The sequence below is a fragment of the Pempheris klunzingeri genome, chromosome 9 (assembly GCF_042242105.1).
Source record: "Pempheris klunzingeri isolate RE-2024b chromosome 9, fPemKlu1.hap1, whole genome shotgun sequence".
Lineage (NCBI taxonomy): Eukaryota > Metazoa > Chordata > Actinopteri > Acropomatiformes > Pempheridae > Pempheris > Pempheris klunzingeri.
This window is the reverse complement of record NC_092020.1, coordinates 14,759,238-14,772,507: the sequence shown is the minus strand read 5'-3', so window position 1 is coordinate 14,772,507 and position 13,270 is coordinate 14,759,238. Positions and strand designations below refer to the sequence as shown.

At 41.1% G+C, this 13,270-nt stretch overlaps 1 protein-coding gene across 1 annotated transcript in view; it reads left to right on the top strand.

Annotated features, from left to right (window-relative positions):
• Positions 1-12,126, top strand: part of pcdh11 (protocadherin 11) — a 116,301-nt gene extending 104,175 nt beyond the window's left edge. Inside the window, exons 4-5 of the mRNA XM_070836408.1 lie at positions 3,875-3,894; positions 11,689-12,126. Coding sequence (XP_070692509.1) covers positions 3,875-3,894; positions 11,689-12,126 — 458 coding nt within the window. The remainder of the gene's footprint in view (positions 1-3,874; positions 3,895-11,688) is intronic.
• Positions 12,127-13,270: the final 1,144 nt, after the last annotated feature.

The window sequence follows — 13,270 nt, the reverse complement described above, 5'->3', positions numbered from 1 at the left end:
TACTAGGCCTAATACTACTACTGCTACTACTACTACTACTACTACTACTACTACTACTAATAATAATAATAATAATACAAGTTTGCTTATTTTCACTTGATTTCTTCCTGATTTTTTGCACCTTGACTGTTTACTGCAGATAATGCTGAAGAGTGTGTGTGTGTGTGTGTGTGTGTGTGTGTGTGTGTGTGTGTGTGTGTGTGTGTGTGTGTGTGTGAGGGGTGGGGGTGGGGGGGTGAATGTCATCAATCAGCATTAACCATCAGCTCTGAGCTATTGACTGATGATTCACCACGGCAGTATCTCCTCTGACTCTGAAATGAAAGGCAGCAGCAGCAGCAGCAGCAACGTGAGGCAGAGACACTCAGTTGATTGGCACCTCATTGAGTCTGGCAGGGGAGCCTTTGATTGCACTAGCTGTCAATATCAAGTAATTGTTTTTCTTACATACATGGTGCCCTCTGTTTTTTTGCAGCAGGGTCTACTATTCCATTTGCCTGTTTGACATTGTACAGCTACATTGTGGAAGTTTTTTAGCTTGGTCCATTATTGTAAAGCACACACATTTGCTACACCTGCAGTGACCATTTTATGGCTACTCTCTTGTTGATACTGTGAGCAGAAAATAGTGTTTGTAAACACCCATCACCCAATATGTCATCGTAACATCAGTGCATTAAGATTCATAACCCATACTAGACAGCTAGATTAGCTGCATATGGCTTTAAATCTGCCCTTCACAGCCACCCTAGGGTGAATCAGAGTAGCCAGTTATGCCTTGAAGCTTTAATTGGGCCCCTTCCAATTATCACATTAAGTGTGTTACTGGAATACACATACTGAGCACACTTCTGTCTTGACAAGGGTGAACTTAGCGTGTATTCTCTGAAGTCAGGCTGAAATTGAGTTTAAATTTCTTCTTAAATGGCACTTGTAACAGCCAGAGGAACTGTTCAGGGCTGAGAGTGCAACCCTGTTCTCCACCCCAAGGTCGGTGGCGAAGACAAGATTTAATTGAAATTGAAGCTGTCTACCTGATAGTTTGAAATAATTAGCAATATCAGACTGGAGAGAGGAAGAGTCGGGGATGAGGAAAAATAAAGAGGGCATCACAGATAAAAATGGCAGAGTGATGGCAAGTCATCATTTCTAGTGAATTGGATGTCACAGTGATTGACTGGACTTGATTCTTGGTGTCACACATGAAGCTCAAACAAGTAATGTAAACAAGACATATGATACTGAAACTCTACTACTGTCCTGGCTTTTCTATTGTCAGAAGTCATTTTTGTTTTCTTATGTCTGGGAAGTGGGTCTTAAAGGATTTGACCCAGGGCCACTAAATGTTCATGGAAACTAAGGCTCCTGTCTCTGGCAAATACACTATTATGAATGCACGGCTCCCAGAATCATCCACCCTGTACTAGTAGCTTTCTCCTACCACCCGTAAAACAAATTCTGCCACCCTTCAGCCCTGAAAGACTTCAGAAGTCACTTCTGCTGGGTCCAACATTTCCGCACCAGTTAATAAAGGGGAAATGAATTGTATCAGTGTTGCTGTCTTTGCTCATAGTGAATAGGAAATTATCATAGAGATGGGTATTGGTGGCTTCACACACTGAATTACATAGAGAGCGAGCCTGTTTCTCTCTCTGTCACATATTCACACACTCGCTCACACACACGCACACAGGCGTGCACACTCACAAACAAACAGAGTAGCTTGAAATAAACTGCAGGATGAAATTGGCTATAGTGATGTCATCGTATCAGTGGTGGTGGTGGTGAGCCAGGAAGCCCAGGCAATTTTCTCCCGCAATTCTACAAACACCCGGACATGTTAGTGACATTTAGGTTGTTGTTGTTTTTTTGTTTTTTTTCCAACTTTCTTTCTCTCCAGTGCCATCCCCAGGCTCTGCTAATACATGTCAACATTAGAGTCGATACTACATGCCAGGCAGAAGAAATGTGACATCCCCTTGCCTCTTTGTGGGTGTTTGTCGTGTCAGAGGAGGACAAAACAACTGACACAAAGAGGATGGCACCCCAGGACAAACAATATGTACAAGTGTCCTCGAGGCGTGACAGGCGCGCAAAATCAAAGATGTGGGGTGTTAATATCTGATAGTTAGCACTCGAGGCTAAACAGCATAAAAGACATTAAGGTCAACGGGTTGCCAGCAGTCTCCAGAGCAAAGTAGTTGCGTGGCTTTTTCCACCGGCTCCTCCTCGGTGGACTGTTGTAGCCACTGGAGCATTCTCTTCATCATCACAGACAGAACACAATCAGTGGACCTACTTTCTGCTTTTGCCCTTTCATTTTACTGTAATATATATTTATATATTTTACTACTATATTTTACTATTCAGATTAAATCTAAAATAGTGAGAGTCAGTGAACTAAGACAGAGGACTGAACAGAATCCTAACTTAACTGATGAACTCCATCCTAATTTCATTCATTTATATTAGTATTTGTGCTTACATTGATATCATTTAAACACGCTTGACTTATAGTATTGAATAGAATCACTACACATCTTTATTATGTGCTACAGTTAATCTGTCTCAGTGGCACTGCGTGACACTAGTAATACTAGCTGTAACGTCAATTAATTGTGTTTATGTAAGGCTAATAGTTTTTATGATGAGACAGCCTTGTGGTTATTTGGTCTGAGAGTGAAACTGTAATGAATGGTTCGGTTCACTTAGAGTGCTAATACAAAAAGCAGCAACATGACGCTCACTACAGAAACAGTTAAGTATCAAAAAAAAAAAGAAAACAATTTTTTTTTCTTCACAGGCTTTGAAATCTGTTTCTTTTGTATTGTATTATTTATGGGTTAAACTTCATGCCTTTTTCTCACGTTTCAGCTATTGCCATTTTATACACTCTCACACTCTCTCTCTCCCTACATGTGTCTATCTATATCTGTCGCCCTCACTGTTGTGAACGTTAGTTGACAATGCCTGCACTCAACACGCGCGAAATAAAGTGCGTAGTGACAGAAACATTAACACAAGCCACTGAGTACCTCTGTGATTTTAGTGAGAGCGTATCTGTCAGTAGGGCCTGGAGGAGTAAAAGGCATATATCTGAACTTCCAACGGCTGGTGTTTGGGTGGAGGATTGTGACAGTCAACATCAAAACAGTAAAAGTAAAGCTGTGATTTATTGAATGTGCTGCTTGTGTCTGCTTTCATGTTTGCTAGCGATACATTATATGACTTTTCTTCTCCTTTCAAGAACATGGCGATGTGGATGAATTAAACATGTTAAGCAGGAACAGGTCTTTCTCTGAAAGCCTTACCCTTTTCATGATAACCCCTTTTTAGACATTCAGTGGACTTATCACAGCGTATAAATAGGACAGAATTCATTATTCAGGGGAGGTTTCAGTGAAAAATTAATAGTTGTCCCCGGAGGAGGGTCTGTGGCGCTCCGGAAAAGGAAAACCTTTAAAGTGTACATGCACAGGGGGATCTGGAGGGAGTCTGCCCCTCATACTAAAACCTTTACCATGCTACACCACACACTGATATTGCAAATATAAGTTTGCTCAGCACTAATGACTGTGACTAATACCGTACACAGTCTGCATTCATGCCTAAGCTGTCCTCAAAACATTTTGACGATGAGAGAGGAAAAAGTACACAGAAAAGGGATAGCATGAGGGCACGCTCCTGACACTGACACCTCATATAGATTACACATTTTCAGGATTGCCTAGTAGGACAAAACACCAGGTCTTGAGCTGTTGACACCTGAAGAGAGAGACTCTTTCCTTGTAACTACACTGAATGATTTCATTTAGAAATACCTCACTATACAACAAACACACACCCTTGAAAAAACATGACAAAAACTGTACAGCCGGTCCTCCTCTAAGCCCTGTCATATAAGAGATTGTAATTTTCAGCATACCCAGATCACTCATGCACTGAAATCTTGTCGCCACTGGTGCTGCGTGGTTTTCATCCTGCCAGTTATCTGGTGAAAGATGGGCTTCACGATGCCATTGTATCCACTTCCTATCTGCCTAGCAATGGAGGCAATAACAGTAATGTATGGCTAAGGGAAAACAGAGCTAATCATCAATGACTGCAAGATATATAGCATATGCAGTGGCACCTTGTTTATTACCCTCTCTTCCCCTCCTGCTGAATCCATCGGCTATACAGACAGGCTGCCAGATCTGAGAGCTTCTTCAATGTTAATTTGATTCATTCTTGTTTTCCATAATAATTGGGGGCAATGGGTCAGTGTGATGAATTTGGTTGTTACATGACACAAGATGTAGCACGGTGGCGGCCGCTGTGTCGTTTGTATCAGCCACTCCGGTCTTTCCTCCATCATGTGAGGCACTTTATGATTAGCTATTCTTATCCAGAGTTGTTGTACAGGCTCCTAATGCAACAGGTTTAATTCTTTGAGGACCTGCTTATGCTTTCAATGAGCTTCTAATTTGATTTTAAAAGGAAAGCCGAGAGTGTTATAAGTGACATTTACATTTTTAGATCAAAGTCATTTCCTAAAAATCATGGCTGTTTAGATAGTATTCCTGCTGGAACAATCCAATCTTCTTGCAAATATCAGACAGCTTTGTCAGGTCCCACTTAATCAGTCTATTTTCCTTTCTTTCTTAATCCTTCTAAAATATTTTCACTTCCTTTTCATTCCATGCTCTTTATTTTCATTTCCCAGACCTCACATTATCTACACAGTATGGAAATTTTCAGACATTCATCCATGTGCAATGAATTTTAAGGTGGATTCACGTTTTTTTAATCTTATAAATATGCATTTATGTATTGCTTCCTTGTCAGTGACAGCGCACCTACAGTATATCCACAGTATCGCCCAGCGTTTGCACAAGCACAGAGTCACAAAGGCTGCTCTTGTATGAGATTTTAAACTGAGAGCACTGGCATATGTGTGTGTGTGTGTCTGTGTGTGCATCTACATGAGCATGTCTTGTATTTCTACCCCCCATAGAAACTCTGCGCCTCTTCATCTGTGTGTCACTGTGGTGATGAGCGCTGATTGCAGATTGTTATGGTGTTTGCACCTCTCATCTATCTGGCCCATGCTGGGTATTTGGCCAGGCCTGATTGTGTTGATGGTGACACCGGCATCTTGTCCTCAGGAGGGGAGGCCCAATAGTAGTCCAGACATAATGAAGGAGATGTAATCAACCAATGTCACGCACAAAAAGTCAAGTGTCAGAATAAAACTGTTTCTGTGTTCTACCTTCCCAACTGTGCTCTCTGTAGATGGAAATCACACAGTTGGGGTTGCTGAAGTTGGGGTTTGCTTTTTGTAAACATTTTATGCTGTGGCAATATGAAAATGTGCCTTTTTTGGTTTGTCCTTTTTTAACAACAAAGGTGATTCTGAGATAAAGGAATTTACATTAAATTAATCCCATACATTGTGTGGGTGTTGTATATTCTCTGTGGAGAAATGGGTGTTTCAACCTACAACATACTTTTAATCAATGGTAACAAAGAGGAAGAAGCAAGTGCTTGGCACTGGGTTGTTCAAGAGATCCTTTCTCTCTTTGTGCACTTTGTCCTCTCTCTGTGCTTTGTCATTTGTTTTGGTGTTCTAATCTCAGCCAAGTCAATAATATTCTTTGTTGTCTGAAATTGTGTGTCGGGAACAAAAAGGCCTCCTCCTTTTGTTGAAAGTACCTGTCTGTGACTTTTCACTCTCTCTCAGACTCCCAGATAAAGTAATCATTAGATGTTGTTTTCTGCCTGCAATTACTTTCAGTTACAATGGGTCAAACACTAGGAAAGCAAAAAGGGTCGAGAGTAGACAAGGCTAGATGGATTACAGGCGAGGAACTGTATAGGTCCCACAAGTGCTGATAAATACGTATGTGGCTCAGAGACTCACCGTGTTCAGCGGCGTCTCAGTAAACGCATCAGAAGTAATTAGTCTAGAGTATATATGGACAACCTCGCTCCCCGCTTATCTGCGTCACATTGTTTCCTTTAAAAAAGGCCATTCATTACATCTGGCACTATTTGTTTTAAAAAGTGGCCTTGCCATCCCTTGTATCTCACTTTGTATCACTGCTACATAGAATTGCTCTGAAATTTATGTTTCAGTGGAAAAATCCGCTACACCATTATTGTAGGTGACTCATTACCATTAACTGGCACGCAGCTCTTTGACCATGTGATTGCTGGTGTGAATGTCCATTAGAAGACAGGCTGCATGGAGATGTCTCTATTGTTTCATTCCATATGCTATAATAAAATCTTGATAAAATTCTGCAGTAGCTGTCTTCTCCACCATAGCTCCTTATAGATCTTAATACATGTCAGCCTCCTACATGGCACCACTGACCTCTCCAGAGCAGTTGATCTCTGCTTTCCAAAGAGCACGCCAAGTTTTTATGGCTACAATGGAATATTTACTTCCTCCCCCACGCCCTTGTCAGCAGTGACAATGACAGCTCTTATTGCCTTCGCAAGGGATTATACTGTACCTCTTCCTGATAAAAGTAAAGAAAACCAAATAGCATTCTAGTCAGACGTGCAGAGAAAAGTTAATTGTCATTGCCACAGGGACAGGCATTTTCTAAAGAAATCACAGACCATGTTTCCGTGTGTCTCTTCATATACATAAGTCTGGCCTATAGTTTCCAATCATTCAGAAACCTCACAATTAGAACATGAATTTATGCAGTATATGAGCAGACATCATCGAAACTACAGATCAGTCATAAGCATCATAAATATTAGCGCCAAATAGAACAGCAGGGATCGTGGGATGCATCAAGCATTTAAGCGGACTGTCTTGTATTTGTAATTCTCTGAAAGTGAGGCATTAGTCTCTCCTTCAAATGATGATTGCCAGAGCTGTGATGAAAGTAATGGCATCTCGCTTTTCAGTGCAACACCAAGGGGTTTTAATAGCGCTATTATTATTAATGACCATCCATTTGCTTATCCAGATTGTACATTTGGAGTGAGTATAAGGCCGAGTGAAGTGATAAAGTCGTGGTAATTACAAACCCAATTATTTCTACAGAGATTCTATTTGTTTGAGAGAATCTTCGGTATTCTTGTGGTTCTGTCTGGTGGTCTCCCTTCAGACATGAGACACGTGCTCATATACCCTCTGTGTTTCTTTTTCTTGCGCTTTCAATCTCATCTCTTGTCACACAAGAACACATGATATGATAATGATAATATTTTTGCACTCATGATAGCCGTAGTACTTGTAGTCCTCCAGGATGGTTCTATACCTCTCGATGAAAGACACCTTCTACATTTTAAACAACTCTTCGGCTAAAAATAAGCCGTTTTCTTTTACTTTCTGCAACCGTTAAAGTTGTTGAATCCAAATTAATTGACACTGAGAGGGTTAGCGCTGTAGGTGATAATGCTCTGGGTGACAAACGGTTTATTTTCTTGGCAAAGTTACATTCTGGAATATGTATGAACTTTTGGACTTTTGTGACTCTAGTATGAGCAGAGGAAACATGAACTTTTGAGCTAAGTCTTTGCAGTGGATGTTAGACAAAAACAACTGCTGCATAGCGACAGCTCATGTATCAAAACCTCAGATAATAAACTGAAAAAAAAGCCCATTAAACCTTCAGTTTAATAGATCACAAAATATATAGATTCACAAGATGGGGCCACAGTAGGGTCCATGCCATATTTTTTAATGCATAATACAAGATACACATGACACATAAAACAAACAAATATAATTTGAATATTGCCATGATTATACAGTCGGGGGGGCGTGATAAAGCTTTAATTTCACAATACATCAGTTTGATGCATATATGTTTCAGGCCAAAACAAAAAACAAAAAGACTGCATCAAATAACACTGTAGGATGAGTCAGGGGCCTGGTCCACCTTCCTGATGGCTGTTTGAGGAAATTAATGTCCTAGATGCATGCAATTATCCTTTTAATTAGCAATAATGAGTTTGTGCATGCTGAAATAATAAGTTGAATCCTGATGTGTGTGCAGACCTTAATGTGAAGCTCATCAAGATGTAACTAGCTCTGTCAGTAAATATCATCAACTGTCATGTTAAATATCTCATGCTATTGTACTAAAAAGCCCTGATCAGCCAGCTAATATGCATCCTAGCTGTGTGCGTGTGTTTCTGCCTGTCAGAACACGCATTTGCATTAGTGGATTTTATGGCCATCAGGGAAAAAAATAAGTAAGATTGAATGCATACAAGTATAATAAACAGACAAAACATAATACTTAAATGTCAACATTCCAGACGTGTGGTTGGTAAGACGGCACTTGTATAACCTAATGGGATTGAGCCTTGCACTGTTCATCATGGCTAAATCAAATCATTATGACATTACCTTGATGCCAAAATCTAAGCAATTATCTTTACATTACAGGGTGTGTACAGCAACCTCGTCATTATCATGCAGCAGTGTGGGCTTGAAAATGTGAATTACTGCTTATTATTTCAGCATTACAACCTGTATTAATATCCAAAACAAGAATGGCCATTCAGACAACACATGCAAAAGGCATAATGCTGCAGTACATACACCAGTGTAAAATGATGGTAAAAGGATTACTGAAAAAGGACATTGTTGCCGATGCATCACCTGCAAGCCAGCTTTGAGTAGTGGTGTACGGGACTATATTAGATTGAACACTGTTGAAAATGTTGATGTGATTCTGGTGCTTATGTTATTATTGGGTTTTTCTTCACTGTTTACATCAACACAAACAAAGTCCTAAAAATACTGAAAAGTCTGAACAAAATAGGGACATACATTTCAAAATCTTTTGCAAAGCTATTGAATTGGACTTGGCTGCAATCCATTCAAGTTATCTTGCTCAACCTCTTAATATTTCAGAATTAAAAGATTTCAAGTGCTCACATTATTTGCATTACATTAACCTCACCTTGTGTCCGGGCGAATTGCAAACTTTAGTTAGTGTTTCCATTTGGTGCATTTTTTTTCGTAATCCTTTGAATGTTATGCAGCATACCGATACACCTTTCTTACTCATGTCCAATGTTTGTACAAGCTCTAATGTTTGACCACAGGAATGGAAGGTCAGCTGAAGGTGGATGCGACGGTGTTCGATCTGTGTCTGGCCAAAAGATGTGTTGATGCTGCAGAAAAAGATTGCTGTAGGCTACCACTGGTATTAACCTTGTGTATGACCAGGTGTAGAACCTACAACTGTGGCTCTGCGGGGTTTCTCGAAGTACACAACAAGACCACTGATAATAGATTAGCTTATAACAGAGCAGTCAAATCAGCCTGCAGGCTGCAGCCTGGAGTAAACAGCAGTCAGTTATCCTAGGTGATTGCAGGTGATCCTGTATTAGATGTTCAGTCAACTTTACAGAGTGACTAAACAGGTGTCACAGCTTTGTGTAAATGACTTCACCCGTGCTCAGTTAAGATGAATCATCTCAAATGAGAACAGTAGGTCTGATCCCAGTTGTGCTGTCTATTACACCCAATTGTTTGCCATTATCCCCACTTGTCTGCCATTCAAATTTCCTTGAAGGAAAGTAGAAAAGAATGTTCTCAGCATCAGGGGATCCGTGGCGTCAGTGATGTGTGATTCCTCCCGAAAGCTCCGCGGGGTACAGTTGTTTCCCCTGAATACAAAAGACAGCGGCATCACAAGCAGGCTGCGGCATACCTCTAGCTGACGAAAGCAGCCAGAGCTGTCAGCGACATCACTTACGCCGTGCTCCCACCCTCCCAAACCCGCCACCGCCTATCCACAAGATCCCACTGGAATAGAAAATAGTACAGCCCCATGTCTTTTGGAAAGACTGGATGTGAAATACTGCATACAAAATGTTGAGGCTCGGAAGACTGTTGACACAGAACTGCTGCGAGTTCAAGCTGTGTGAAGTCACAGAGCCACAGACTACCTTTCATTTGTAAAGTACGCTACATTAAAGGTAGCTTCACCTTTGGCTGCACTGATCATTTAAAGTTGAGGAGGAGACAGGAAATCTGGCAAAGATGCTGTTTTGAATGTGTATATTTCTGTTGGGACTAGGAACATGAATTTGTGTGCCTGGGTGCACGCTTGTGGAATTAGAAGTTCATGCTAACAGCATTACCTCATCAAAAACAGCAGTACCCCGAAAAGGCTTTCAGGGTAGCAGAAAACCGGTGGAGAGACACTGAGTCAGGGCATGGCCGAGACTTGGCTCAGCCCTATTGTGCTAACTCAGAGAATGAGAAAGCAGCATCCATTTTTGCCTTAATGAAGTTAGTGACCCTCTGAAAGGTGACACATTTACCGCCCAGGGGATTTATACACTCCTGCTTCAAGGCTCCAGTTCAATATGGAGAGGACAGATTTGACTCCACGTGGGCACCCCAAATATATCCTCACAATTTATACGAGGCGATTCATTTTCAGACACTGCTCTCATAATTAAAGTTGACGCTGTGCTATTCAATCTGCAGGGTTACAGAAATACAAAAAAGTGAGGGCACTGGGCCGTTAAATGGCATAATTTTGGGAGGCTGGACTGGTATCACTAACGTTGACTAATCAGAATATCTTTATTTTGAACAATGCTATAAAATTATAAACAAGGTGGCAAGGAGATTTGTAGATTTCTGTGGAATAGAATTATACAGAGCATGCAGACCTTGTGTGCGTGAAGGAAATAGTCGTCCCTGTGTACTAGGGTCTAAGACAGCTTAATTATTTATAGCATTCTTACTTATGCAAATATACTAAATAATTTCTACGTGACAGCTTGAAGCTGAAGCCTAGAGGAGCGATATGATGTTTGAAAGAGGACCCCTCTTTCCTCCCATGGCCTAGGAAATGTAACACTGCAGGCTCCTGGTTGCCTTGGTGCACACTGTTTTACATTCTAATTATCTGGCTTGACAGGCTTTATTGCTGAAGCTCAATGCTGAGGCCTCATCCCCAACTCATTCCACATGTGATGCCAGTGCCGAGATAATGAGATAAGATAGTTTGAGTGCTTAGCCTTGCCCAGTCGCCTCCTCATTCAGTTTTCAGTTTTTTGTTCCTTCCATGCATGCAACCTAAATACTGCCACAATTAACCATGTATATTAATTGTCCCTGAATGTGATGAAGATGTTCACAAGATCTGGGTTTTTTTTAGCTCTATATATTCAAGTGTTCTTCGATTGATTTGATCAGATTTATTTTGAATTCTGAATGTTCAAAAGGGTTTAAGGTGTGCCACATTGACAGTGGTTAAAATAAACAATTCTTTGTTAAGATGTTCATTAAATATTTAATATCGTAAAGCCAATTCAAGACACAAACAGCAAGACATTTTTTTTCTACCTCTAATTAAGCTACAGGGAATTCCTCGCATATTGTAGGTAAACAGACAGAGTCATGGGAATACCAATGGAAATTAAATGCTCTGCTGGTGTTTTTCTCATTACAAGATGAAATGAAACATTTATCACTGACTTTCATTTCACTAAAAGGCTGACATTTTGTGGGTCATCCACTGATAAGGCGACAACTTTCTTCTATTTACATTATGATTCATGAGTTCATTCAGTGCTTTCACAGCATCCCAGTAAAATCATTGCATTCCAGCTGCACTCTCTGTTTGTTCTGAGCTGCTGGATTAACTATGTGTTTTTCTTCTTTCTCTCTTCCTCTCCTTTTTTACAGCCATCGAGGTGAACCTGCAGAAAGCCTTGGCTGAGGCCTCTGAGACCTGTACCCAGGAGTGTCTGATACTGGGCCACTCTGACAGCTGCTGGATGCCTCCAGCCCTGGCCCAGTTCCAGGGTCCTGGTAGCAACAGCCCCACCTCCAACCCTACCACCACCACCATCGCCGGTACAATGCCCTCTTTTGGCTTCCAGCAGAGCTTTGCCCGGGGAGCCAAAGCCAACATGGGCAGCATGGGGGTCATGGATGGTCGCCATACTCTGGGCAGGTCTGTGCCCAAAAAGGATGAACTGGACAAAGGGATCAACCGGCCGCAGTTCTACAACACCCTGGACAGACACTGCAATAGTAAGAAGGAAGACCCCGTCAAGGTCATCCCTCTGGCGAGCTTCTCCTCCCCTGGGCAGCAGAGTGGTGGGGGCAGTGGCTCTTTCTTACATGAGCACCAGTTGTAAGAGTAAAAGACAGATCGTCATTGCCCTGACATACATGTGACTTTGTCCATAGATGGCTTTTTGGCAGTGACTTTATGATCAGTATGTATGCGTACGTGTGGAGATATGCATAAATTACTAACTTTGACCAGCTCCTGCTCAGTTCTACTAATGAAGACATCTGAAAATGGATTTTAACATGATCAAACAAAATCATATGGGATCACTTTGACAGCTAAAGCATTTAAAAAGAAATGTACGTCTTAACATAGCAGGCCCATGTATAATAAATAAAGGTAGTTCTATACCAAAGTAGTTCCATCAAAGAAAAAAAAAAAATTTGCTTTCAGTTTGGTGATGTTTGCTTAGTGACAAGAGAGGGCAATGTACGCTTTAAGCGCCTCAGGCCCAGCTTAGTGGAACTGTGTCCTAAAAGACCATTTCCTCACACAGAAAAACATGCAAATACAGTACTTTGTGTTGAGTGAGCTAAATTGGGCTAAATGTTAATTATGAGCTCTGGGTGGATGGTGTTTCTGTTCAAGTTCTAGTGAAGTATTGCTCTGTATAACACGCAGCACAAACTCCTTTGGTGGTGGAAGATGTTTCTTTTGTCTTGCCTGAACGTGTTTAAGAAGTCTATTTTGGTCAGGGGACTGCAGAAGGATAAAAAAAAAAGTTGACAAAGCATATCTAGGCCAATGGTAGACAACACCAGAAATCTTTTGCATTCCATGTTTATGCCATGGCCCAGTACACAAATTAAAACAGAAAAAAAAACCCGCACAAACTCCTGCACACACACATACACACACCCAAGATGTTTTCCATATGGTAGTTGCTCCATCTTTGCCAACTCTATTAAGAAAATGTGCACCAACCATCTTAGTAGCTTAGCCTTGAAAGGCGCAGACAGATGCGCTTTGGAAATGTACCCTTTGTTTCCTTTCCTTTGTTTCTATTTCTTACATTTTGCTGCTCAGAAACACTCACATAATAACAGCTATGGAGCCAATTATGAAAATCTCAGTCTAATTACTTTGATGTGTGATCTCAGTAGCGATCCTCATTGTGGTTAGGAGGTCTGGAATTGTCCTCTTGGATAGCCAGGAACATGTTCTGCATGTGCAGAGGCAGTGAAATTGTGTCTCAGAAATAGAAGCTT